The following is a 27,752-nucleotide window of genomic DNA, read 5'->3' as shown; positions in this document are numbered from 1 at the left end:
ACTTAGTAGAGGCCTCTCTGTGACTGGTGGGTCCTCTCCCTCTTCAACATTCTAGGTGTGGCTACAGAGGAGGCTACATGGAGGTGATCAACCTGCACCCTGAAATCAAGGGCCAGCTGGTGAAGCTGCTCTCGGTGCGTCTGTGCCCGCCAGTGTCTGGGCAGGCTGCCATGGACATCGTTGTGAACCCGCCGGTGCCAGGAGAGGAATCCTTCGAGCAGTTCAGCAGGGTGAGTCGGCTGCGTTCCATGGCCTGTCTGCATCACTGCTGCGGCCAGCATTCACCACGTATGGTTTCCATGGCCAGCCTCTCTCCAGATGATCTCCAGGGCATGCTTGTGGTTTCACGTGGTGCCTGACCCTCCCCAGTAAGGTTAAGTCTCAGGATGTAGCTGGACTGTATTTGAAGTGGGAGGACTGTGCACAGTGTGGGTATGGGCACCTCTTCCTCTTTCTCACCTGTGAGCACCACGGATGGGCAGGTGCTCAGAGGGAATGGCCTTGTGTCCTGAGAACATGGCAGGCAGAGAGGGGTGTGATGATTCTGTTACTAAACTAAAAGGGGGAAATGGATGAGCATGCCCTTGATTCTAGACTGCAGACCTGCCTGTGGCTTAACCAGATGTCCTTGCAGCTTGAAGTGATGCAGACAGACCCTTTCAACTGCAAGTGACAAAAACCCAACTCTAATGAGTTTAAACAAAAATGGAACTTATTGAAGAAGTCAGCTCCCAGCTGACTTTTTAGATTATGGTAAATTACACAGAACATAAAATTTGCCACTTTGATCTTTTTTGACAGAACAGTTTAGTGAATAAAGTACATTCACGTTGTGCAACCACTACCAGCATCCATCTCCAAAACCTTTTCCCAAACTGAAACTGTATCCATTAAACAAGAACTCCTCATTTCCCCTTTCCCCAGCCCCTGGTAACCTCTAATCTACTTTCTGTCTGTCAATATGACTGCTCTAGGTACCTCATATATAACATTTATCTTGTGGCTAGTTTATTTTAATTGGCACTATGTCTTCAAGGTTTGGCCCTGTCATGGCGTGTGTCAGAATGTGCTTCGTTTTGAAGCCAGGGTAATGTTCCACTGTGGGTACGTGCTGTGTTCTGCTGATTCATTCATCCACAGGGCACACCACTTCACCTCCCAGGCCAGCAGTACTTGCACAAGTGTTGGGCTGCCTGCTCCAGCTACATGTGTCAAGCTCTCAGCCTATCACTGATGTGCTTTGCCTGGATTGTGTGCCCCAACACATCACATGGATTGGGGGAAGGGTAGCTCCCCAGAATTAAATGGTGGGGCTGTCTCCTAGAAGCATGTTGTAGGATATTCCGCCCAGGGCCAAGTTCGTTCAGGCAGATGGAGAGGGACTGGTTTTTCTTGTTTTCAGGAATGACATCTTGGTACGGGAGTAGAACCCATGACACAAGCTACCTAGGACCAACTTGTAACTCATGTGCCCCTGCCCAGGGCCCATGACAACCTCATGGGCTGAGTGTCTGTGGAGGACACTCTGCAGAGGGACACGTGTCTTGCCCGCCACCCTGGTTCGCTGCTCAAGCATGCGCCAGCTCGCCTTTCACCAGTCTGCCCGGACGCCCTAGTTTGAAGGGGTGGTTTTCAGTGTCTGGAGCCATGGTGTCCAGAGATGCTGACTCCTGTGCTTTCTCTATCTCCTCAGGAGAAAGAGTCCGTCTTGGGTAATTTGGCCAAAAAAGCTAAACTGACAGAAGACATGTTTAACCAAGTCCCAGGAATTCAGTGCAACCCCTTGATGGGGGCCATGTATGCCTTTCCTCGAATCTTCATCCCTGCGAAAGCCATGGAGGCGGCTCAGGTCAGAGGTGCCGGGTCGGGCTGGCTCTCAGCAGGTTCACTTGGAACTCTTTTCTTGCCTTGAGGAGCACAAGTGCTGGCCCTTGAGGCTCTGAACTTGATGTGTCCATTGGTCAGATGGTACTTAATGTGTAAAGATGACAGGCTTCCAGAGACCCAGCCCTGCAGCAGCTGTGGTGATGGGGTGGGCGTGAGGTCAGACCCAGGTGTGATGTGATGCATTTAAAACTAAACAGACACTGGAGAAGCATCAAGAACTGTCTCCTCCACCTGGCCACCATACCGTACAGTAGCACTTCTCAAACTTGAATGTGTACATGGATCACCTGAGGCCCTGTTAAAAATGTCAGTTCTGGTTCAGGAAGTCTATGGAGGGGCCCAAGGTTCTGCATTTCCAATAAGTTCTCAGGTGGTACCACGGACCCTGATTTGAGGATCAAGGGCCAGGGCCATATCTCTGAAAGTGTCCTCACACGACCTAACCTACCTTGTTAAACATTCAAAATCTGGCTCCATCCCTCAGCCTGTTGAATCAGAGCCCGAGAATCTATTTAACAGGTGGCCTGGTTGTGCAAACTGAAGTGTGAGAAGCACCATCAGCAGGGCCACTGAGAGGCTTGTTCCTTAAGGCTCCCCTGGGCACAGACCTCAGGGCCCTGGCTCGGTGTATAGGAGGCCAAGGCCAGTGCTTGGGGAGCTACTCCATGGGGGTGGGGCACCTAGGACTCGGGCTGGCACTCCCTAGGGGACAGCAGAAGCCCCACAGCTGCCCCAAAGCGGCCTTTGGGTTCTTTGCTCCCGACCCCAGCTGCCTGCACACCCAGTGTCCTGCCTTGTTTCTCGCAGGAAGAGAGGGCAGAGGGCCCCTGCCATGGGAAAGAACCCGCCATGGCAAGCATATTGGGCTTTGAGATTGTAATGGTGTGTCTGTGCAGTGTGAAATCGGGAATGACTCGATTCTGCCCCATTCTCGCAGGCCCATAAGATGGCCCCTGACATGTTCTACTGCATGAAGCTCCTGGAGGAGACGGGCATCTGTGTCGTGCCTGGCAGCGGCTTCGGGCAGAGGGAAGGCACCTACCACTTCAGGTACCACTTCCTCTGCACCAGGGCCTGGGTCCTGGTTTATCTTGGGAAACTTGGGCTTCTTAACAGCAAGGCAACTTCAGAGACTGAGATGTGTGAAGCCCCTGTGCCCCCATCCCACTCCCATTCTGTCCTGCCACAGAGATAGCTGAGACCCTGCACAGGGACTAAGGAAGACTGTGGGTGGACTCAAGGTCATCTCCTTGACCACCATCTCCCCCTCCACTGCCTCCATCTGTCACATGCTATCTGCAGTGTTCCCAGTGCTGTGTTCTCTTTTCTTCCCTTGTCAACTCCATGATGTATCAGTCTGCATCCAGGAGCTCAGTAGCTTGTCCCCTGAGCCACAAACCTGCTGGATGTTGCCTCTGAATACGGTGGAATTGCTGTGCCGCCTTTCACAGGCATGGGACTCTACCAGGCTAGCTGAAGAGCTCAGCCAGGGCTTCCCACCAAGGCCAGTTCTGTTCTGAAAAGCACCTTCTCCATCGGTGGGCCTCTCCAATGTTTCCTGCAGCAGATGTCAAAAAAAGAAATGTCTTGGGCTTAGCACCTGGGGCCAAGTTTTGAGTCAGTGAAGGTCATGGGCAGTGCCCCTCAGTGGACAAATGTGTGTGGATAGCCTTTCCACCCTAGTTGGGTTCATCTTGGCAATTTGTGGCTCACTCCAGAAGTGGTTACTTCTCGAGAGCTGCCCTTAGGGATGGAAAAGCAGGTTGACAGGGTTGGTGGGAGGAGTTAGTTACCATGGCAACATGGGAATTCCTCTGGAGGGAAGTTGTGACTGGAGGTTCTCACTATGAGACTGATAGTGGCGATAGAAAAGGCTTGTCTAGCAGGAGTAGGGTCGGCTCCAGAGAAAAGTTCTGTGCACCTGTCAGGGTGTTGGGTGGGCCTTCTGTGATTATGGATGGATGGGTTAAGTAAGCTGAGATGCTGCCACCAGCTTACTGCATTTGTTCATGTGTATGAGTTGGCTAAAAAAATATGTGACTGATGAGAAAACGTGGTTCAACAAGTGCCAGGTGCTGTCCAGGGCCTGTCCCTCCCCAGGAAGCTTGCCTGCACTGTGTGGTTTCCACAGCTGCAGGTAGAGGAGTAACCTGCCAGATTCACCCCTCTCCCCTTCTCCAGAGCAATTTGTGTCCGACTATGCTGTTCTTCTTCCTGACAGAATGACCATTCTTCCTCCGGTGGAGAAACTAAAAACGGTTCTACAGAAGGTGAAGGACTTTCACATAAAGTTCCTGGAGACGTACGCGTGAGGACTCCTCGGGCCCCAGAGGGAGACCGGGCCCTTGGCCTGCCTCCTGCTATGCCCGCCCAGCCCAGCCCAGACTCGCCTCCCCCAGCGACTCTGCCTCAGGCCTTACGTAGGTCACTGGTCGCTTTCATCGTCATTTTGCCCCAGGAGACTTCTTTCTTTGTGCCTTGATGTTGGGAGCACCTCTCTTCTGAGCAAATGTGAATTGGGGATGCCTCAGAAGCCCTGCTTTTTTTTTTTGATGCAGCCAAAGTAGAGGGGACTTGCTCAGCGTACGTGGTAGTGTTCTCCGAATCTGTTGTTGTTGCTTGTGGAAAATTCATTTGGGGTTTAAAACAGCCAGGGTGTGTTGGGTGAGCTGCTTCAGGTTTGCAGAAACAAGGCATCAGGAAACGTATAACTTAACCACGAGGAGGACTGGAAATCCCAAACTCACCGCCATGATCTGTGAAATAAAACCCTTAGCGGTGTGAAAATCTATTCCTTCAAACAGGAGAGCCTGGAGTCTGCTGGAGGCCCAGAGAGGGCCCACCCTTCTGACCTGGAGGCAGGCATCCTGCTCTCAGACAAGAATGGTGAGGGTAGCAGCACATGGATGCCAGGCTAGGTGGTGGTGGGTGTGGGGATTATGGCCACGGCCAGAAGATCCTGCAGGGGAGGGGTGGGTGTGAGCCAGGCTCCAAGTTGAACCAGGCCTCCATCTGGGAGCACACAGCAGGTAGTGAGGACTCTGCCCACAGGAGGGCTGCAGTGAAGGGTTCCCTTGAGCTTTCTTAGGCTGGGACACCCATCTAGAGGTCTCCCTGAGCTCCAAGGGGACAGGGTTCATTCAGCCCAGCAATATCTCAGTCGTGGGAGATTCTGCCTGATGGTGTGTGGATCTATCCCACCAAGGGCTCGACAGCCAGCCTCACCCAAGGGCTTCAGGGAGCTTTTAGGCAGTAGTAGAACAAGGAAACTCTGAAAATGTCCTAGTGAAGGAGGGTATCCTTAGGGACATGAAGACAGTTAAACTACATGCCCCTCCTGTAGTATCTGTTGTTTGGGCCAAGCGGAATTTGGTCCATATCCTAGCTCTTAATTGGTCCAAGTGCCTGGTAGCATGGCTGCTCTGTACATGTGATCCGATTCAAAGTTTATAAAAGTGTTCTATAAGTAAAGTGTTTTGCCTCCACATCTGCTGCTCCCCTCCGAGGCTCTGCAGACTGTCCCGTAGCATCAGTCATCTTTTGGGGGTAGGGGTAGGGGATCATCCACCAAGCGTGCAGCTTCCCTGCCATGAGCAAACCTGGGTGGGGGGCCTGAGCCACACTCCCCAGAAGTGGGCACTGCAGGCCACAGCAGGATTATGCCCTCTTCTCCTTCTCTGGGCCGTCCCTGGTGGGTTTCCCTGAGAAGCCGAGGCCAGCTCAGGAGCCAGGGGATCCAGCAAGTCCCAAAGTGGAATTGAAGGGATCGAAGAGAGAAATCTAAAGAGGCGAAAGGAGTGAACTTTAAAAGCCTGTCCTGTAATCCCCACGCCAGGTCCACGCACAGGATGCAATAGGAAACTTCAGACTACCCCTGTCCACTAGCATCACAGTCCCTATGAAGAAAGTAGCCACAATCTCAAATAACAAAGGGAATGTTTTAGAACTTTTTCTTCCTTAAAACGTCAAGAAAATTGCACTTGTGCTTGTTGATGGTATATAAGCCAGGATGTGTCCCAGAGTTGTGAGATTTCCGGTGGAAAGGTTAAATAGTAGAAGCTAGTATATTTTCTATATTTTTATAACAATTGCTTTTTTCATGGGGGGAGTTGGGGTTAGTATTTGTAGTTTTAACAAGTCCAGTAGTTTTTTTAAATGAATCTCTTCAGATTATAAGTAACCCCTAAAAACTTTGCAACGTTTACATGATTTTTTAAAAAAGATGCCATATATGTTTGGTTTGCTTTTAAAAATAAGTAAATACTTAATAAGGTCAGCTGGTTTAGGAGGTTAACTTGATTCAGGTAGGAACTCTGATCGTGATAGATTTGATTTTCTGCAGATTGTGGTGTCTTGTTTGGGCACCACCAGAGTAAGTTGTTTGTCATTTGAGGTTGCACTTTAAATCTATACCTGTAAAGTTTTCTGCTGTTCATCTAGGTCTGCACGGGAGTTGGGGGGATGCTGGGCTATACTGTGGTGGTCCATCCCCTTGCACCTTGTGGCCAGACCAGTTGTCCCCGTGTTTGTGAATTTGCAGGAAGAGCTGACAGGCCTACATGTCCGTTTTCCAGTCTGGATTCTCATAGGCATCTCCTGACAAAGGTACTTCATGATAGCTCTGGTGGAAATTTCTAAACAATAAAATATATGTCCAAAATGGTGACTGTGTTTAACTTTCTTTGTATTTTAAATATCAAATGGACGTCACTAATTGTACACCTTCACTCTTATGTTCCTAAGTCTCAGCTTTTCAGTTTCCATTTCTTCTTAGGTGTCAACCCTAAGGACCCTGGGCTGCTTTCTATTACTTGAGGTGGGAAAACTTTATTCTTTTAAAATAGAATGCTGTTCAAATAAAAACAGACCTTGATTTTCTCATGGGAGTGAAACGAACTAGCAGCTTCTTCGCAGCGGGCAGGGGAGCCCAGGCAGGCAGGGGGAGCTGGAGAAGCAGCCCTGAGGCCAGGGGGTAAGGGGCAGTTGCCTAGACAAGGGGTTTCATTCGTTGCCCCAGGCTTTCCCAGACCCACGTCAATTTTAATGTGTGGTTCTGTAATTCAAAACTTTATTTTTCACTTAAAACTGAAACTTCTTTTTTAAAGAAAGTCTGGAAATATATATATGTTTTAAAAAGTAAGATTCTTTTGGGTGGAAGGCTTGGAAACTTACTGAAAGTAGCTTAAGCAGAAGAGAATTTATTGTGTCATGTAAAAGGAATTTATTGAAATCCTGGAGGGATGCTGACTTTAGTTTTGATGTACACTGTTAAGTGCAAAGCCTGCCTGCCTGTCCGGCTATATTGAAAAATCTCATAGAAGGGCTCTGCCTTGGTCCACATGACCTTCCCTGAACAGTAGCTGTGGCCTTTGAGAATAGAGTGTTTTGGCTGGCCCTGTGTATGGGTAGAGGTAGAGAAGGGCCTAGAATTGCCAGCCCCATCAGGGCCTTTGGAGGAGAAGCTGCTCCCCATAGGAATGAGGCATGGAGATGATGCTGCACCCACAAACCTCATTTGCCACAGGTGGCTCTTTAGAGGGAAGCTGGGGGAGGTGTGTTCAAGGCAGGTTGAAAGTCATTACTGGTTGATAACACAGGGAACTGAGATGCCCTGCATATACACACTGTGCACATACCCCGGGAAGTGTACATCTTGCCTGGTGAGCAAACTTTGTGTAGTATATTATGCAAAGAGTTTATTAAATAGACAAAGATTGGGAAGTACAGTTATTCTAGATCAGTAGTTCCCTTGTCACTCGGGACTGGTTTTGTGAAAGACACTTTTTCCATGGATATGTGGTGGGGGAGGGAAAGTTCAAGCCGTAATGCAAGAGATGGTGGGATTGGATGGTTCAGGTGATAATGCAAGCTGTGGGGAGTGGCAGATGAAACTTCCATCCCTCGCCCACCCTTCACCTGCTGTGTGACTGAGTTCCTAACAGGTCGGGGTGCTGGAGACCCCTGCTCTAAATTATTTTTGGTATAGTGTTTGCTCTAACAACATCTAGAAAGCTTTTGAATGTTTGATAAGGACCTAGCATAAGCCCACAGACTGCTAGAGAATGGGGAATCAGAAGCTAATAAGAGGTGGTCACTGTTCTCAAAAAACCTATGGATGGAATGGCCACTGGATGGTTCATTGCTCAAATCCCATCCACCTGGTGGTGCTGGGCTTAATAGAAGCATGTGGGTGATGCATAGGAGGGAGAGGCTGGTGCTGTTCTCTACCGAGCTGGGGTGCCTCTACCCACCTCTACTCTTTCCACAGTGCCTTCTGAGGTCTTGCTTTTAGCCTTCATCCTGCCACCAAGCCAGGAGACTCCTCAAGAAAAAGGAAGTTGAAACTTACTGATAGGTACCCATCCAGTTCTCTTCCTTAAGAGGAACAGGTCAGCTAGAGTTTCCTATTGAGATTTCTTTCTCCTACTGAAAAAAAAAAAAAGAGGTGCCCACCACATAACCTATGGTCAGTTAATCTATGACAAAAGGGCAAGAATGTACAATGGAGAAAACACAGTCACTTCAATAAGTGATGCAGGGGAAAATGTAAAACAACAAGATTAGAACATTTCCTCCTTCACACCATATACAAAAATAAACTCAAAATGGATTAAAAACCTAAATGTAAAACCTGAAACAATAAAACTTTTACAGGAGAACACAGGTAGTACATTCTTTGACATAAATTATAGGAATATTTTTTTTGGATCTGTCTCCCAAAGGAAAAGAAATAGGCCTTAATTAAACTTCAAAGATTTTGCACAGCAAAGGAACCCTTTGACAAAATGAAAAGACAACCTACTGAATGGGAGAAAATATTTGCAAATCACTTGACCAACATGGGGCTAATATCCAAAATCTATAAACAGCTCATACAATTCAATGTAAAAAAAAATCAAAAATAGGCAAAAGACCTGAATAGACATTATTCCAAAGAATATATACAGATGGCCAACAGGTACATGAAAAGATGCTCTCTATGTTACTAAAAGCAAGAAAAAAAAACACCTCACACTGGTCAGAATGGCTATTATCAAAAAGTCTACAAGTAACAAATGCTAGAGAGGGCATGGAGAAAAGAGAACACTGTCACACTGTTGGTGGGAATGGAAATGGTGCAGCTGCTATGGAAAACAGTACGGAGTTTCCTCAAAAAGCTACAAATAGAAATTCCCTGGTGATCTAGTGGTTAGGACTCAGTGCCTTCAATCCCTGGTTGGAGAATTAAGATCCTGCAAGATGTGTGGCGTGGCCACACAAAAAAACTAAACTAAAAATAGAACTTCCATATGATCCAACAATCCCCCGCCTAGGTATAATATTCGGAAAAAAATGAAAATGCTAATTCAAAAAGATCCATGCACCCCAATGTTCATTGCAGCACTGTTTACAATAGCCAAGACATGGGACCAGCCCAAGTGCTTAAGAAGATATGGTATAAATGATTGGCTTAAGAAGATATGGTATATACACATATAAATGTGTGAATGTGTGTAGCAAAATAGAAACACAGAAATAGAAAACAAACTACTGGTTGCCAGGGGAGAGAGGGTGGGGGAAAGGACTTGATAGGAGTATGGGATTAAGAGATACAAACTACTACATATAAAATAGATAAGCAACAAGGATATACTGTACAGCAGAGAGAACTATAGCCATTATTTTATAATAATTTTTAATGGAGTATAATCTATAAAAATGCTGAACCTCTATGCTATATACCTGAAACTAATATTGTAAATCAACTACAATTTTTAAAAATTGATCACTAAAAGGATTAGAAGATATAGAGTCATCCCTTGGTATCCATGGGGGGATTGGTCGCAGAATCCCCTACGATACCAAAAATCTGGGGATGCTCAAGTCTCTTATATAAAATGGTACAGTATTTGCATATAACTTACGTGTATTCTCCCATATACTTTAAAGCATTTCTACATTACTCATAATATGTAATACAATGTAAATGCTATGTGAATAGTTGTAAATAGTTGCTGGTGTGTGGCAAATTCAACTTTTGCTTTTTGGAATTTCCTGGAAAAAAATTTATTTTTATCTGAGGTTGGTTCAGTTCATAAATAAAGAAAGGTTGACTCTCATGATTTCTTGTGTCTCCTCCCCAGTTTTGTCTGTCTTTGCTCTGAGTGCATAACCTTGAAGTCCTTTTGAAGATATTCAATTGCAAAACTCTAAAAACATCCAGAATCCTAGTGATGCTTAGGTCAGAGCACAGAAGTATACATTAAATAAGTCTAAAACAAAAAATATTCTGATTATCACAGTAAAGATATTCATCTGGAAAAACTAGAAAATAAAATCAAGGAAGAAATTTTTAAAATCTCCTATAATCCTCTACCAGAATTAATCAAGCCTGATATTCATTTTTTTTAGCTGTGCTGCATGGCTTTTGGGATCCTAGTTCTGGGACCAGGATCAAACCTGGGCCTTCAGCAATGATAGAGTGGAGTCCTAACCACTAGACTGCCAGGGAGTTCCCCTAACATTCCTTACTGTCCTTTTCCTGAAAGTATCTTTATATGGCTGTGTGTTTGAATCCTAATTTTTCCCCCTTCAACATTAGAACATGCTTAAAGTGCCTGATGAGCAGTTTCGATGGCTACTTCATCAGTTCTATGGATAAACAGCCATATTAACTATTGGTTAACTGCACACTTAAAGATTTAGATTACATACAGTTTTTGGTTTTTAAAAATAATGCCACACAATACATCTGTGCATAGAGAGGGTATTCCCCTCCCTCGCTCTTGTGTTGTGGCTTATTGTGGAAGATGCTCAGGAGTAGGTGTTTTCCATGAAGCTCCAGGGACTTTGTCCCTGAGGCAGAGCTCAGAGCTCTGCAGATCCTGGTACACGCCTTGACCTTGGCTCTAGCACTTACCAGCTGCAAGATCACTGAGCCTCAATGTTGCCATCTGCAAAACAGGGCTAATAGTACCCACTTGTGGAGTAATGGGACGACTGTGAGCACCGAATAGGAAAATGTGGGTGTTTTGCATGTGTGTGTATGTAACTTAGTGTAGCTCAAGGTAAGTAGTTTATTTATTGACTACTTTCTGTGATAGTCTGATTAATTTTTAGAGCAGTGCTGATATGATACATGTTCAATACATGTTTGAATCAAGGGAAAAATACACTCTTGGAACGCTAGATACAGTATGAAAATGACATGTAGAGGAAGTGAGGACTCTTTCCCAGCATTGCTGAACATATTCTTCTAGACAAAGTACACAGGTTAGTTATTTGGTTATTTTTTTGGTCAGTGGTAACCTTTTTATTTTTTCAGTCACACATTTTCTGAAATAAAACTGCATTGGGTCCAGTTACACTGGATTCTTCATGAGGTAGGTCCAATTAAAAAAAAAACAACTCTTTTTACAACTCTAATGTAATTGGACTTTTTTTTTTTTTTTGGTGTAGGTTCATCTTAACCTGCTGGCACCAGTTAGGAACTGGTATTTGGGGTTGTGTCCTCCCTCAAGAGGAACTTTGTAGGCTTTTTCCCCTTCATGGTTAAAGCAAACTTCTATTTGCCATTTCCACCTTAAAACTTTAAAACAAAATCCCCCCAGTTATTTGAGTCAGTATCATGATACACTTTGAGGGCCAAAGCCCCACTCCAGGATTTAGAGTGTATAAATTAGGATTCTTTTGGTTGTACAGACAGAAAGCCAAACTTGAGAAGTCAAGAACTAGGCAAGTCAAACCTACATTCCCCAGGCTCCCTTGCCTGGGGAATTCATGTGTGGCCATGAATTTAATGGGTCATCATCAGTAGTATCATGTGGAAGCTGCTGGGAACTTTCCTTGCCTGTCCTGTGTCCCTTTTCTTCTTGTCTTGTCCTCTGCTTGGAATGCATGCATGACAACTGAGCCATGACAACAAAGACACAGGCTTGTGCAGAAATGCTGTGTAAGATTTTGCTATTATTTTTGTCGTTATTATTCCACCTTAATTCTAGTGACATAATCTTTTGGGCTTTCATTTGTCTGGAGTTTAGTTTGATCATCTCATCTTTGTTGCCTACCAAGGCAGCTTAATAAATGTTGGCAACACTCATAGAAATGCTGACAACTCCTGTCATTCATCCAGCGCTGCTGGGCAGCTGTGCGCCAGGCACAGTGCTTGGCGATGGGGAACCAGCAGTGAGTAAGACATGGCCTCATGGTTTATGAAGTTGATGATGCTTATGCTGATAACAGTGGGAGAGGCAACAGTGATACATTGTTGATAAGAGTGTGAGTTTGAACCATTTTTGGGGAGAGCTGCTGCTGCTGCTGCTGCTGCTAAGTCGCTTCAGTCATGTCCGACTCTGTGCGACCCCATAGACGGCAGCCCACCAGGTTCTGCCGCCCCTGGGATTCTCCAGGCAAGAACGCTGGAGTGGGTTGCCATTTCCTTCTCCAATGCATGAAAGTGAAAAGTGAAAGTGAAGCCATTCAGTCGTGTCCGACTCTTCGTGGATCCCATGGACTGCAGCCTACCAGGCTCCTCCGTCCATGGGATTTTCCAGGCAAGAGTACTGGAGTGGGTTGCCATTGCCTTCTCCTTGAGGAGAGCATCTTGGCACAATCAACATTAAATATACACATGCCTACTTTAAAACCGCAGTAATCAACACAGTATGGTTTTACTTCAAGGACAAACAAAAATAAAGAACAGAATAGAGTCCAGAAATAGAACCACATACATTTATCACTTTGGCATAAAAGAGACCACACACACACACATATATTTATTTGATACATCTGTATTGATGAAATAATTTTTGACAAGCATACTAAAGCAATCCAGTAGGAAAGAGAGTCTCTTCAACAAATGGTGCTGCAATGCCTGGGTATCCATGCTGCTGCTGCTAAGTCACTTCAGTCGTGTCCGACTCTGTGCGACCCCATAGACGGCAGCCCAACAGGCTCCGCCGTCCCTGGGATTCTCCAGGCAAGAATACTGGAGGGGGTTGCCATTTCCTTCTCCAGTGCATGAAAGGGAAAAGTGAAAGTGAAGTCGCTCAGTCGTGTCCGACTCTTAGCGACCCCATGGACTGTAGCCTACCAGACTCCTCCATCCATGGGATTGTCCAGGCAAAAGTACTGGAGTGGGGTGCCATTGCCTTCTGGGTATCCATATGTAGAAACAAATGAACTTCAACTCCTACCTCATCACTTCAGTTCAGTTCAGTCGCTCAGTCATGTCCGACTCTCTGCGACCCCATGAATTGCAGCACGCCAGGCCTCTCTGTCCATCACCAACTCCCGGAGTCTACCCAAACCCATGTTCATGGAGTCGGTGATGCCATCCAACCATCTCATTCTCTGTCGTCCCCTTCTCCTCCTGCCCCCAATCCTACCCAGCATTAGGGTCTTTTCCAATGAGTCAACTCTTCGCATCAGGTGGCCAAAGTGTTGGAGTTTCAGCTTCAACATCAGTCCTTCCAATGAACACCCAGGATTGATCTCTTTTAGGATGGATTGATTGGATCTCCTTGCAGTCCAAGGGACTCTCAAGAGTCTTCTCCAACACCACACTTCAAAAGCATCAATTCTGTGGCGCTCAGCTTTCTTCACCGTCTAACTCTCACATCCATACATGACCACTGGAAAAACCATAGCCTTGACTAGACGGACTTTGTTGGTGAAGTAATGTCTCTGCTTTTAAATATGCTATCTAGGTTCGTCATAACCTTCCTTCCAAGGAGTAAGCGTCTTTTAATTTCATGGCTGCAGTCACCATCAGCAGTGATTCTGGAGCCCCCAAGAATAAAGTCTGACACTGTTTCCACTGTTTCCCCATCTATTTCCCATGGAGTGATGGGACCAGATGCCATGATCTTAGTTTTCGGAACGTTGAGCTTTAAGCCAACTTTTTCACTCTCCTCTTTCACCTTCATCAAGAGGCTCTTTAGTTCTTCTTCACTTTCTGCCATAAGGGTGGTGTCATCTGCATATCTGAGGTTATTGATATTTCTCCCGGCAATCTTGATTCCAGCTTGTGTTTCTTCCAGCCCAGCATTTCTCATGATGTACTCTGCATAGAAGTTAAATAAGCAAGGTGACAATATACAGCCTTGACGTAGTCCTTTTCCTATTTGGAACCAGTCTGTTGTTCCATGTCCAGTTCGAACTGTTGCTTCCTGACCTGCATACAGGTTTCTCAAGAGACAGGTCAGATGGTCTGGTATTCCCATCTCTTTCAGAATTTTCCACAGTTTATTGGGATCCACACAGTCAAAGGCTTTGGCATAGTCAATAAAGCAGAAATAGATGTTTTTCTGGAACTCTCTTGCTTTTTCGATGATCCAGCAGATATTGGCAATTTGATCTCTGGTTCCTCTGCCTTTTCTAAAACCACCTTGAACATCTGGAAGTTCACGGTTCACATATTGCTGAAGCCTGGCTTGGAGAATTTTGAGCATTACTTTACTAGCATGTGAGATGAGTGCAATTGTGCGGTAGTTTGAGCATTCTTTGGCATTGCCTTTCTTAGGGATTGGAATGAAAACTGGCCTTTTCCAGTCCTGTGGCCACTGCTGAGTTTTCCAAATTTACTGGCATATAGAGTGCAGCACTTTCACAGCATCATCTTTCAGGATTTGAAATAGCTCAACTGGAATTCCATCACCTCCATTAGCTTTGTTCATAGTGATGCTTTCTAAGGCCCACTTGACTTCACATTCCAGGATGTCTGGCTCTAGGTGAGTGATCACACCATCGTGATTATCTGGGTCGTGAAGATCTTTTTTGTACAGTTCTTCTGTGTGTTCTTGCCACCTCTTCTTAATATCTTCTGCTTCTGTTAGGTCCATACCATTTCTGTCCTTTATCGAGCCTATCTTTGCATGAAATGTTCCTTTGGTATCTCTAATTTTCTTGAAGAGATCTCTAGTCTTTCCCAATCTGTTGTTTTCCTCTATTTCTTTGCACTGATCATACATATGCAAAATTTGGGGTGGAACACAGACCTAAATTTAAGAGCTAAAATGATAAATCTTCTAGAAGAAAACATAACAGAAAATCTTTGCAATTTATGATGTAAATATTTCTTAGGACAAAAAGACACATATTAAAAGAAAAAATTGATAAATTGAACCACATCAAAATTAAGAACTGCTTTTTAAAAGGACACGATTCAGAAATAAAAGACAAGTCGTGTGCTGGGAAAATATGTTTTCAGAACATAAATCTCATAAAAGACTTGTAATAAAGGTACATAAAAAACTTCAAAAATCAATAATAGGGACTTCCCTGGTGGTCCAGTGATTAAGTCTGCCTTGCAATGAGCAAGGAACCAGGAACCAGGAACCAGGAAACACCAGTTCAATCCCACATACCATGGAGTGACTAAGCCTGTGTGCCACAACTACTGTGGCCATGTTCTCTAGAGCCCAAGAGATGCAACAAGAGAAGCCACCGCAATGAGAAGCCCGCACACTGCAATGACCCACAGCCGGAGAAAGCCCGCCCACATCAACAAAAACCCAGCACAGACCCCCACCAAAAACCAAAAAAAACCCAATTATTTTAAAAGTCAACAACAAAAAGAGAAACAACCCAATTTAAAAACAGGGAAAGATTTGAACAGATACTTCACAGAAGCAGATATACAAATGGCCAATGAGCACGTGAAGCCCAACATCATCAGTGATAGAAAGGAATGTGAATTAAAAGCACTGAGATGCCACTGGAGTGACTAAGTAGAAGAAGATTGACAATCCCAAATGCTGAAGGCACAGAGCAACCAAAATCTCAGGGGTGATACAATCACTTTGGAAAACTGGTGGCTTCTTACAAAGTCAAACACACACCTACTTGAGATGCAGCAATTTCACTCCTAGGGCTTCCTTCGTTTGTTCCCTGTCTCTCACAACACACTGTCTTGTGTTGCCTGTTGTCCATTGTCTGAAAACTATTGTTTCATGTGTTTCCCCACTCCCCAGGTTTTAGTTGTTTAAGGTGGTTGAGTAAATCCTGTGCCTGTTAATCCATCATAGCCTGGAGCACAAGTTTCCTGTTTCATGTTTCTACAGGGCTGTGGGTTACACTGCTGTGTTTATTTGTCCAAACTTATAGAGTTGTCCACTTATGAACTGTGTATTTCACTGTAAGTAAATTATACATCAACAGACTTGGGGAATACATGCCTCCCTTGATCCAGAAATCTAACTTCTAGGAATTATCCTTGGACATTTTCCCACTTGTGAAAGATGTGTATATTTATATATGAAACAAAATTTCTATTTTAAGGTAGGACAAGAAAAATTAAACAAATTTCTCTCTGTGTTTGTTTGGACCTCCTCCTCCCTCCCTAATGTGCAGTGTGCATCTCATTACACATTAACTAGAACTCCTCAAAGATGGGAGTGCTCAATTGGAAAGATCTTTTCTCTCCCCTGCCTTCTGACACTAGCAATGTAACTTCTTAAAAGAATAATGTTCTTTTCCAGCTCTGTAGGGAGTCAGTAAGGGGTCACCATGACTTGCTGCTCACTTTGTATATGCGGCTACTTATCCTTGGTGAACTTTATGTAAAATATCATGTTATTTTCAAAGTTCCCAGGTATATCCCCACAGTTCCTTTGTATCAAAAATGTATATGATTGCACCTTCAACTTGTAACAGGTACAAAGTTTCTCAGAGCATTCTGAGAATCTACTTTCCAGGTTATAATCCTCAGTTTGGCTTGGATAAAATTCCCCCTTTTTTCTTCTTAACTTGGTAGTTAATTGACTTTTCTATGACTGTGTTCAGGAATGTTCATGGCAGCATTGTTGACCAGAGCAAAAGAGGGGGGAAACTTACACAGTCATTAATGAAGGATTTGTGTTTCCCTCCTAAAGAATGCCATGCAACTGTTAATCCAGATTAGTACATCTGTAGCTACTGCCCTGAAAAGTCATCTAAGATCCACTTTTAAATTGAATTAGCAATTGCAATCGCCATACATAGTGCAGTAGTGGACATCTTGGTATTGTCTGATCAGATTCACCCTGTCCTGGGATTATTCTCCCCCCACATCAGAGGATTCCCTCACTCTAAAGTGAGTTCGTGCCTTCTAAGGTGATTCCGCAACCCCTTGACTACAGATGGGTAAGTCCATTCCCAGGATTGTCCAATTTGAAACACAGAGTCTAATTCTTGAAAGGCTAAATTATTTTTATAAAAGAAAACTCAAGCCCTAAAGGTAAACATGGATCTTGTCTCAGAGGAAAGTGGTCTTCAATGAGACAACAAAACTGACATTCAGAGAGAATCAGGGATGAGAATATACAGTCCAAAGGCCTTCATGGGTTTTTCCCTTTTGCTTCAGTTGCTTTCAGGGTCCCTAGCTACATCCCCACTGTTCCCGTGGCTTGGTTATCTAATTTATTGGACCTCAAGAGCCAATAAAGTCTCCCTTTTGGCCAAGTTAGCTGGAGTTAAGTTCCACTGCTGCAGGCAAAGCATATGTTAGTGTACACATAAGGAAAAACTAGGGGAAAAAGAGTTTCATATGTATATATATATACACATATATGGTCTATAGATGCTCAAACACTCAGCTTACTTTTTAGTAAAGGGAACTTGGAGGAGGAAATGGTGCAACCACAGCTATCCACAACTGCTGCCCGGTTTATCAGAGCAGTAAATGAGGCTGGGGCTAGTTTTGTTTAAAGGTAGGAATGTGATTTTTGAGTGAGGAGTAGGGGTCTCCTGGGTAACCTTGAGATAGTGATGTACCTGATTTGATCATGGAAATCAATCTCTTTCATTTGCCCTGTGTTTGATTTTCAGTCTCCATGTCTCTGTCTCTCTCTTAAAGATGAAGGATTTTCCCTCATAATGTTGTTCTGCTCTAAAATACTTAAGCTGACAAATTCTTAAGAATTCTTAAAAAATCATCAAGCTGCTAAAAAGTTGCAAACCCTTATTTGTCTTTAGAGCTTTGCTGGATTCATCAGATTTCACATTTAGTCGCTTAAGGCAATCTATGTTCCTAAGAAAAAGTGTGTAAATCAAAAGATTTTTAATTTTTTAAATGGTTGCTTTTTAATAAGAGTTGTTATATTGATTTGTAAAAAATTAGAAAACACAGGTAAGAAAAAGGAAAAGAAAATCACTCATGGAAATGAGAATATAATGCAGGTAATGCAGAAATTGAAGGGTTTATTGTTAATTTGTTAGATGTGATAATAGCATTGCAAATACATAAGAAATGTCCCCCCTCCTTTTTTTATGGCTGTGCACAGGCTTTCTCTTCTGGGCTTCTCTAGTTGCGGAGCATGGACTCTAGAGCATGTGGGCTCAGTTTGTGCGGTGCACGGGCTCTTTAGTTGTGACTTGTGAGCTTAGTTGCCCTGGGGCATGTGGGATCTTAGTTCCCCAACCAGGGATCAAACCCGCATCCCTTGCATTGGAAAACAGATTCTTAACCTCTGGACCACCAGGAAAGTCCCAGAAACGTCATCATGCATGTTGAAGTATATATGGATAACAGTCAGTGGTGTCTGACATTTGCTTTAAAATATTTTAGAAAAGAGAGGCCAGTTAAAAAAAAAATAGGTGTGAAAATGTTACTATTCAACAAAATAGTATAAGTTTTAAGACTAAATGTATTTCTTTATTGGAAAAAATAAGTGCAGCCAGTGTGGCCAAATATTGATGGTAATTAATGATTTGGAGTAGTAGATGTAGAGACATTCATTTTATTATTTGACTTTTCTGTATATTTTCATAATAATAAATTTTTTAAACACCTGCAACCTTCAAATGCAGAGAAAAATAATTATTTTCAGTTTCAAGTACATCCTATCAGAACAGTTATGCAGGCATATATTTTAAAAACATCATAGTGAATGCAATTTCTATTATATAATTAACATAGCCATAAAACATTCTTTACAACATTGTTTTTTAGCAACTACATGCTATGCATTGAATGGATGCATCAAAATTTAATGGAGGAATGTTCAGGTTATTTTCAAATGCTTACAATCATAATCTTTCAATGAATATTCTTCTATTGACTCGTGCACAGTCATAATTTTCCCAGGCTAGAGAAGGCAATGGCACCCCACTCCAGTACTCTTGCCTGGAAAATCCCATGGACAGAGGAGCCTGGAGGGCTATAGTCCATGGGGTCGGACATGACTGAGCAACTTCACTTTCACTTTTCACTTTCATGCATTGGAGAAGGAAATGGCAACCCACTCCAGTGTTCTTGCCAGGAGAATCCCAGGGACGGGGGTGCCTGGTGGGCTGCCGTCTATGGCGTCGCACAGAGTCGGACAAGACTGAAGCGACTTAGCAGCAGCAACAGCAGCAGAAGCCCAGAAAGGGATTTCTGAATGCAAAAATGTTTAAGCACCAGGGGGAGTTGGTCACCTATCCAATACCCAGAGTCTGTGTGTGTGTGTGTGTGTGTGCGCATGCCCACGTGCACACATGTATGAATGTGTGTTGAAAAGCAACCCTCGTCCTTGAACTTAGCAGCTGAGCCCATCTCTTGTTTCATATTTCAGCTTTCTGTGATGAAAGTACAAAACACCTGGGCACACAGCCCCATTGTTTGATGCCTGACACCCAGGAACACTTAACTGAGCCTGTAATCTTTGAAACCCTCTTACCAAGACAGACCATGATGGATTAAATAGAAGTTATAGCCATTGATTATATTCTTTGCAGCCAAGGATGGAGAAGCTCTATACAGTCAGCAAAAACAAGACCGGGAGCAGACTGTGGCTCAGATCATTAACTGCTTATTGCCAAACTCAGACTTAAATTGAAGAAAGTAGGGAAAACCACTAGTCCATTCAGGTATGACCTAGATCAAATCTCTTATGAGTATACAGTAGAAGTGACAAATAGATTTAAGGGACTAGATCTAATAGACAGAGTGCCTGATGAACTATGGACAGAGGTTCGTGACATTGTACAGGAGACAGGGATCAAGAAAATCCCCATGGAAAAGAAATGCAAAAAAGCAAAATGGCTGTCTGAGGAGGCCTTACAGATAGCTGGGAAGAGAAGAGAAGCGAAAAGCAAAGGAGGAAAGGAAAGATATTCCCATCTGAATGCAGAGTTCCAAAGAATAGCAAGGAGAGATAAGAAAGCCTTCCTCAGCGATCAATGCAAAGAAATAGAGGAAAACAACAGATTGGGAAAGACTAGAGATCTCTTCAAGAAAATTAGAGATACCAAAGGAACATTTCATGCAAAGATAGGCTCGATAAAGGACAGAAATGGTATGGACCTAACAGAAGCAGAAGATATTAAGAAGAGGTGGCAAGAATATACAGAAGAACTGTACAAAAAAGGTCTTCACGACCCAGATAATCACGATGGTGTGATCACTCACCTAGAGCCAGACATCCTGGAATGTGAAGTCAAGTGGGCCTTAGAAAGCATCACTATGAACAAAGCTAATGGAGGTGATGGAATTCCAGTTGAGCTATTTCAAATCCTGAAAGATGATGCTGTGAAAGTGCTGCACTCGATATGCCAGTAAATTTGGAAAACTCAGCAGTGGCCACAGGACTGGAAAAGGCCAGTTTTCATTCCAATCCCTAAGAAAGGCAATGCCAAAGAATGCTCAAACTACTGCACAATTGCACTCATCTCACATGCTAGTAAAGTAATGCTCAAAATTCTCCAAGCCAGGCTTCAGCAATACGTGAACTGTGAACTTCCAGATGTTCAAGGTGGTTTTAGAAAAGGCAGAGGAACCAGAGATCAAATTTTGAACATCCGCTGGATCATCGAAAAAGCAAGAGAGTTCCAGAAAAACATCTATTTCTGCTTTATTGACTATGCCAAAGCCTTTGACTGTGTGGATCACAATAAACTGTGGAAAATTCTGAAAGAGACGGGAGTACCAGACCATCTGACCTGTCTCTTGAGAAACCTGTATGCAGGTCAGGAAGCAACAGTTAGAACTGGACATGGAACAACAGACTGGTTCCAAATAGGAAAAGGAGTACATCAAGGCTGTATATTGTCATCCTGCTTATTTAACTTCTATGCAGAGTACATCATGAGAAACGCTGGGCTGGAAGAAACACAAGCTGGAATCAAGATTGCCGGGAGAAATATCAACAACCTCAGATATGCAGATGACACCACCCTTATGGCAGAAAGTGAAGAAGAACTAAAGAGCCTCTTGATGAAGGTCAAAGAGGAGAGTGAAAAAGTTGGCTTAAAGCTCAACGTTCGGAAAACTAAGATCATGGCATCTGGTCCCATCACTCCATGGGAAATAGATGGGGAAACAGTGGAAACAGTGTCAGACTTCATTTTTTGGGGCTCCAGAATCACTGCGGATGGTGACTGCAGCCATGAAATTAAAAGACGCTTACTCCTTGGAAGGAAGGTTATGGCCAACCTAGATAGCATATTTAAAAGCAGAAACATTACTTTGCCAACAAAAGTCCGTCTAGTCAAGGCTATGGTTTTTCCAGAGGTCATGTATGGATGTGAGAGTTGGACGGTGAAGAAAGCTGAGCGCCACAGAATTGATGCTTTTGAAGTGTGGTGTTGGAGAAGACTCTTGAGAGTCCCTTGGACTGCAAGGAGATCCAATCAATCCATCCTAAAAGAGATCAATCCTGGGTGTTCATTGGAAGGACTGATGTTGAAGCTGAAACTCCAACACTTTGGCCACCTGATGCGAAGAGTTGACTCATTGGAAAAGACCCTAATGCTGGGTAGGATTGGGGGCGGGAGGAGAAGGGGACGACAGAGGATGAGATGGTTGGATGGCATCACTGACTCTATGGACATGGGTTTGGGTAGACTCCGAGATTTGGTGATGCACAGAGAGGCCTGGCGTGTTACAATTCATGGAGTCACAAAGAGTTGGACACGACTGAGCGACTGAACTGAACTGAACTGATAGCCATGTGCCAGTGATAACTGTGTCAATCTAGAGGCTCTGTGCAGCGGGAGGGTGGGCTGGGTTCTGGGTAGGGGGATGGGCATGCACATCAGACCCTAGTCAGGGGAGAACTTGTTTCCTTATGACTCGCCGGCAGGTTTTAGCCTACAGGTGATTCTTTCTGCTACATTCTTATTTTGTAGGCTGTCTTATAGTTATTTTGACCCTTTGACTAGCTTTGAAAGCCGGATCAGATTCTCATCAGATTGCAGAGAAGGAGACCAAGACATTTAACAATTGACTTGCCTCAGAGGTTGTCAAGATCCTAATGCAGGTGCTGCCCCACAGATGGTATCCCTGATAGACACACATCTCTTTGTCAGAAAGGGTCCTCCAGGGTTGATCTCCCAACATTCCAGCTGGTCACAGATGACAAAGGACAGAAGCACAATAACCAGAAGTGGAGGCAACACACTCCCTCCCGGCCTCTCCCTGCCCTCCCCTCAAAAAGTGTGGACAATTGATGCTTCTCAATCACACAAAATGCTATCACCTTCCAGTCCTGAACACTTCTGTGTGAAAATATGCCACTACCACAGGCCAGGTTATGTCATTTAGGTAAGAATAGTCCCACTTCAGGCTCACAGATGAGCATGGGATCAGGTTGGTGCCCCTAACCCCAGTGATTGGTTCAAGGATGGCACATGACTAACACCAGGCCAATGGGTGCCCCACCCAGGACTTATGGTGGGAGGGTGGAGAGAGAGCTGCTGCTTTTACAGGCTTGCTGACTTGGTTGTGGAGCATCATATTGAAGAACCTGGGTGTTGGACTTGAATTGGAATCCTGTCTTCATTATTGGCCAAGTGACCTTTCTGAAATTTCTTCATATCTCTAAGAATTGGCTTCCTTGGGGCTTCCCTGTGGCTTGGATGATAAAGAATCTGCCTGCAATGCAGGAGACCCAGGTTCAATCCCTGGGTCGGGAAGATTCCCTGGCAAAGGGAATGGCAACCCACTACAGTATTCTTGCCTAGAGAATCCCAAGGACAGAGGAGCCTGGCAGGCTACAGTCCATAGGGTCATAAAGAATCAGACATGACTGAGTGCTCATTGGTTGGTTGGTTCACTCGTAAACTGGGGCAGTAATAATTTCCACCTTACAGAGTTATTGTAGGGTTCGTGTGATGTAACACATGCAAAACACTAAGCCCTAAGCCTGGCACATATCAGTCATTCCAAGCTTTTGGTTGGGTGTTAGGACACTCTGAGATGTAGAGAGAGACAGCAAGCTTCCATCCTGCTAAGCTTGTTCGTCCACAGCACTATCTCCCTCTCATCAAATATATACATATATATATATTCCACCGTCAACATGTTTATAAAATGAGGCATCATCAGATGATGACCATGCATCTGGGATTTTCTGGGAACTCCCAATTTCAAATATATGATCCTGTTGACAGAAAACAAATTGCAGCTTCTGGTCAGAGGAACATACTTCCTGTCCTTCTCTGATGGGGATGAACTGGAGCCATTGCTCTGGGTGTGCGATTTAGGCCATTCCAGGAGGCAGAGTGATTCTAGAACTGGGCCCCCCTTGTGTCAGGTAGGACTCAGTTGGTTTGCCAAGTGACAAAAAACTCAACTTTAGCTCTAATTCACAAGAACTGAGGGTGAAGAAGATACTGGTCCCTTGGAGTAGAAGTAAGGAAATTTTACCGATAAAGGGGAAGATAGCAAATACTTAAGGATTTACAGACCACATGGTGTCTGTTGTAACTGCTCAACCCTGCTATTGTAGCACAAAAGCAATATAGAAAATATGGAAAAGCCTGAGCATGGCTGTGTCCCAATAAAACTTTATTTACAAAGACAGGTGGTCAATGACTTGACCCATGGGCTGTAGTTTCCTGACCCTGGGCTTTAGAGGAAAACCAGTGTATAAATACCCAGAGAGAGAAGATTGAAAGAAGGTAGCCAAAATACCTAAAAATCCTTTTATAAGTCCCTAACACGCCTGATATAGTCTGACTTTTTTGTCCTCCTCACAGAGAAATAAGGTGACTAGCCTGGAATCCAGTCCACATGGACAGAACAAGGAAAAGTTCTTTCTCCTTGTGGATCTACTATATCAGGAGTTCAAATTCAAGACCTTAAAAAAGTGTAAAGATCACACTGGGAGCTTGTGTGCTGAAATTTTGCTTCTTTATAAGCATTGATTTCCTTGTGTCAGCTCTTAACAGGCAGACCCCTGGATCCATGATTATCCACGGATCAAGACTCTTGGACTTTCAACAATACATTAGATATTATGGACTCTCTCTCCTTCAGATGTTCCTCACTGCTTCTTACAACTGTATTTTTTTGTTCATTGCAATCACAAGGTGTCTTGGATGCAAATGTATACTAATCAGTGTAAGCAGAAAGTTAATCAACTTGTTCTGAAATGTCTTGGTCAGACAAAAATGTATACCATTGGCAAAGGCATTCTAAAGATTATACATGGACCAAACATTAAATAATTTAAGGAATCTTGTGTTGAAAAAATGTAGTCAATAGTCCTCTGTGAATAAATACAAAGAAGAACAAGGAAGCTCTGTGGACAAATTTTTGAGGCCAAAGCCATTCTAAAAATGAGGAGTCAGTGGGGTTCTAAAGGAGTGATGGCCAGTGGAGCACTGTTTCTTCATACTTGATCTTCGAACTTTCCCATCTCTGAAGCAATCAGCTAAGATAAGCGCCTAACCAGTAGTTGAATGTCTTTTTTTTTTTTTTTGACAGCAAGAAATGAAGTATTCAAAACAGGTCATTATAATGGATGTTTCTAGACTATTGGGATACACAGGGAATATCCAACACTGCCTGTCTTTCCTAGGATGACCATGCTGGGTACTTAGCTACCGACTGATGTCTAAGATCAAGTGAGAGAGGACTTAGAACCTAAGGAGCTTTAAATAAGACCTTCCTGGATGGATAGGGTGAGAGGTGAATGGGCCGGGGTGTCACCAGGCTGTCCTGTTATGCCACAGCCGTCCATATTGATAGGCTTGTTTGGAGAGTCTGGTCATTAAGAGCACTGAGGAGAAGAGATCAGCTTTTGAGGACAAGAGATGTGCCTTTGAGGAAATAATTCGACCCTCCTGGTGAGCTCTGTAGAATCCACCTTTCAGATGCCTAAGCAAGGCCAGAACCTTAGACACTTGAGTTCAGCTGAAACCAGTTTCCTACATGGACAGTCCGGTTCCCAATGGCAATGGCACTGGGATTAGTACCTGAGGCTAAAGACATACTGGACTGTCCTTAGTGGAATGTTTCCCTGAAGGAGTACCTGTCGTGTCAGCAGGCGGTCTATAAAGGCTTTCTCCTTAACTAAATCTTGTGTCCTCTCAAGAAGACGTTTTTAAATACGCATTCCTATTTTATAGCTTTGGTTTTACTGTGAGTTACATTATAGCCTTCAAGATGGAAAATTGCACCTTAATAAAGTAAAAATGTGGGTCATCATGACTAATTTGGCAAGCAAAATAGTGTTTCAGCATGAGGTCCTTGGTGGTGAAGAGGTTGAGAAATTGACAGTGTGTAACACTGTTCAACTAACAGGAATATATTATTTTTTAGAGTTCTTTTTCAGGGATTTAGGTCATTATTTTAGATTCTTCAGATCTTATGGTTCAGAAGATCAAGAGGCACTCCTTTCAGTTAGTAAATATTTATTTAGGTTCTACTATGTGCCAGTGTTCTTTGCATTAGAAGCTTAACTTTATAATCTGTGCATTGTATACAAATGCACAAAGACATATTTATGAATATCTTATGCATATCATTGTAATAAATAATTGGAAACAATCTCATTATCAGTAGAAGAATGAATAATGGTTCAAACAATAGAACTTTGAGATCATTAAAAAGAAGACATAAATCTTTATGTATTAGATGCAAATGTGGCAAAGGAGGAAGAAGACCAAAGGAAAGTTGTAAAATAAGTTATATCCCATTTCTATATTGGAGAAGGCAATGGCAACCCACTCCAGCACTTTTGCCTGGGAAATCCCATGGACGGAGGAGCCTGGTAGGCTGCAGTCCATGGGGTCGTGAAGAGTCAGACACGACTGAGCGACTTCACTTTCACTTTTCACTTTCGTGCACTGGAGAAGGAAATGGCAACCCACTCCAGTGTTCTTGCCTGGAGAATCCCAGGGATGAAGGAGCCTGGTGGGTTGCCATCTATGGGGTCGCACAGAGTTGGACACGACTGATGCAACTTAGCAGCAGCAGCAGCATTTCCATATACACACAAGAGAAAATGGTAAAAGTGGTTGCATCTGGGAGAAGCATTAAAGATGGGAGATTTGCTTCTATGAAAAAAGTGAAAGTGGAAGTCGCTCAGTCGTGTCCGACTCTTTGCGACCCGTCTAGTCAAGGCTATGGTTTTTCCAGTAGTCATGTGTGGATGTGAGAGTTGGACTGTGAAGAAAGCTGAGCGCCAAAGAATTGATGCTTTTGAAGTGTGGTGTTGGAGAAGACTCTTGAGAGTCCCTTGGACTGCAAGGAGATCCAACCAGTCCATCCTAAAGGAGATCAGTCCTGGGTGTTCATTGGAAGGACTGGTGTATAGTCCATGGAATTCTCCAGTCCAGAATACTGGAGTAGTGGGTTCAGTTCAGTTCAGTTCAGTCGCTCAGTCATGTTCGACTCTTTGCGACCCCGTGAATTGCAGCATGCCAGGCCTCCCTGTCCATCGCCAACTCCTAGAGTTTACCCAAACTCGTGTCCATCTAGTCGGTGATGCCATCCAGCCATCTCATCCTCTGTCGTCCCCTTCTCCTGCCCCCAATCCTTCCCAGCATCAGGGTCTTTTCAAATGAGTCAACCCTTCGCATCAGGTGGCCAAAGTATTGGAGTTTCAGCTTCAACATCAGTTCTTCCAATGAACACCCAGGACTGATCTCCTTTAGGATGGGCTGGTTGGATCTCCTTGCAGTCCAAGGGACTCTCAAGAGTCTTCTCTAACACCACAGTTCAAAAGCACCAGTTCTTCGGTGCTCAGCTTTCTTCACAGTCCAACTCTCACATCCATACCTGACTATTGGAAAAACCATAGCCATGACTAGAGGGACCTTTGTTGGCAAAGTAATGTCTCTGCTTTTTAATATGCTATCTAGGTTGATCATAACCTTCCAAGGAGTAAGCGTCTTTTAATTTCATGGCTGCAATCACCATCTGCAGTGATTTTGGAGTAGTGGGTAGCTGTTCGCTTCTCCAGGGGATCTTCCCACCTCAGTGATCAGAACCCAGGTCTTCTGCATTGAAGGTGGATTCTTTACCAGCTGAGCTACCAGGGAATCCCAATTGGTTCTATATGCATTTTTAAAAATCTTGAAGAATAAAGACAACTCTATTTGTATTCATAGTCTCATGAGCATGGGATTGTGTGGGAACACTGCAGTACTCATTTTTCTAAGTTACACAGTTTTGTAAGGTTTTATTTTTTTAATGGTTATGTACTGCATTCCTAACAGAAAAAAGACAATAATTTGTGGTTCACAAGAAGGAATTAGCTGTTCACACACAGACTAAAGTACATCATTGATGGAAGGTTAATCTACCCTGGCTAAAGAGCTTTCTCAGGGACTTTTCTTCCTATAGCTGAGAAGTCAGGTTTTCTAGCATCTTTAGCTTGACCCAATTGTCCCACTTTGATAGAGATTTAACTGAACTTTCAGAAATTAAAGACAAACAAGAATTACGCTAACAATATTCTCTAGAAGCCTGCATTAGATTATGTGGGCTTCAGAATTTATTCAAATCCCTTGCAACTGGAGATGAATTAATCACAAGACTTTGGGAGTTTTTACTGTTATTATTATTTTGGCTGAGTTGCTCAGCTTATGGGATCTTAGTTCCCTGACCAGGGATCAAACCCAGACCCTGGCAGTGAAAGTGCCGAGTGCTAGCCACTGGATCGTCAGGGAATTCCAGGAAGTGTTTATTATCAGAG

General features: G+C 43.8%; 1 protein-coding gene across 7 annotated transcripts in view; it reads left to right on the top strand.

Moving 5' to 3' along the window:
- Positions 1 to 6,547, top strand: part of GPT2 (glutamic--pyruvic transaminase 2) — a 34,494-nt gene extending 27,947 nt beyond the window's left edge. For 3 of the 7 annotated variants that reach the window (XM_081507960.1, XM_081507961.1, XM_081507962.1), the window contains exons 9-12: positions 56 to 230; positions 1,694 to 1,849; positions 2,825 to 2,937; positions 4,109 to 6,547. In XM_081507960.1, coding sequence (XP_081364086.1) covers positions 56 to 230; positions 1,694 to 1,849; positions 2,825 to 2,937; positions 4,109 to 4,199 — 535 coding nt within the window. In that variant the 3' untranslated portion in view covers positions 4,200 to 6,547. Of the gene's footprint in view, positions 1 to 55; positions 231 to 1,693; positions 1,857 to 2,824; positions 2,972 to 4,044 lie in introns of all 7 variants that reach the window. The other 4 variants (XR_014059033.1, XR_014059034.1, XM_081507959.1 and 1 more) reach the window with 4 other exon arrangements.
- The last annotated feature ends 21,205 nt before the right edge of the window (positions 6,548 to 27,752 follow it).

This window comes from Giraffa tippelskirchi, chromosome 7 (genome assembly GCF_054371585.1).
Source record: "Giraffa tippelskirchi isolate mGirTip1 chromosome 7, T2T-mGirTip1v1.2.pri, whole genome shotgun sequence".
In the NCBI taxonomy this organism is placed as follows: domain Eukaryota; kingdom Metazoa; phylum Chordata; class Mammalia; order Artiodactyla; family Giraffidae; genus Giraffa; species Giraffa tippelskirchi.
This window is presented reverse-complemented; position numbering and strand designations above follow the sequence as displayed.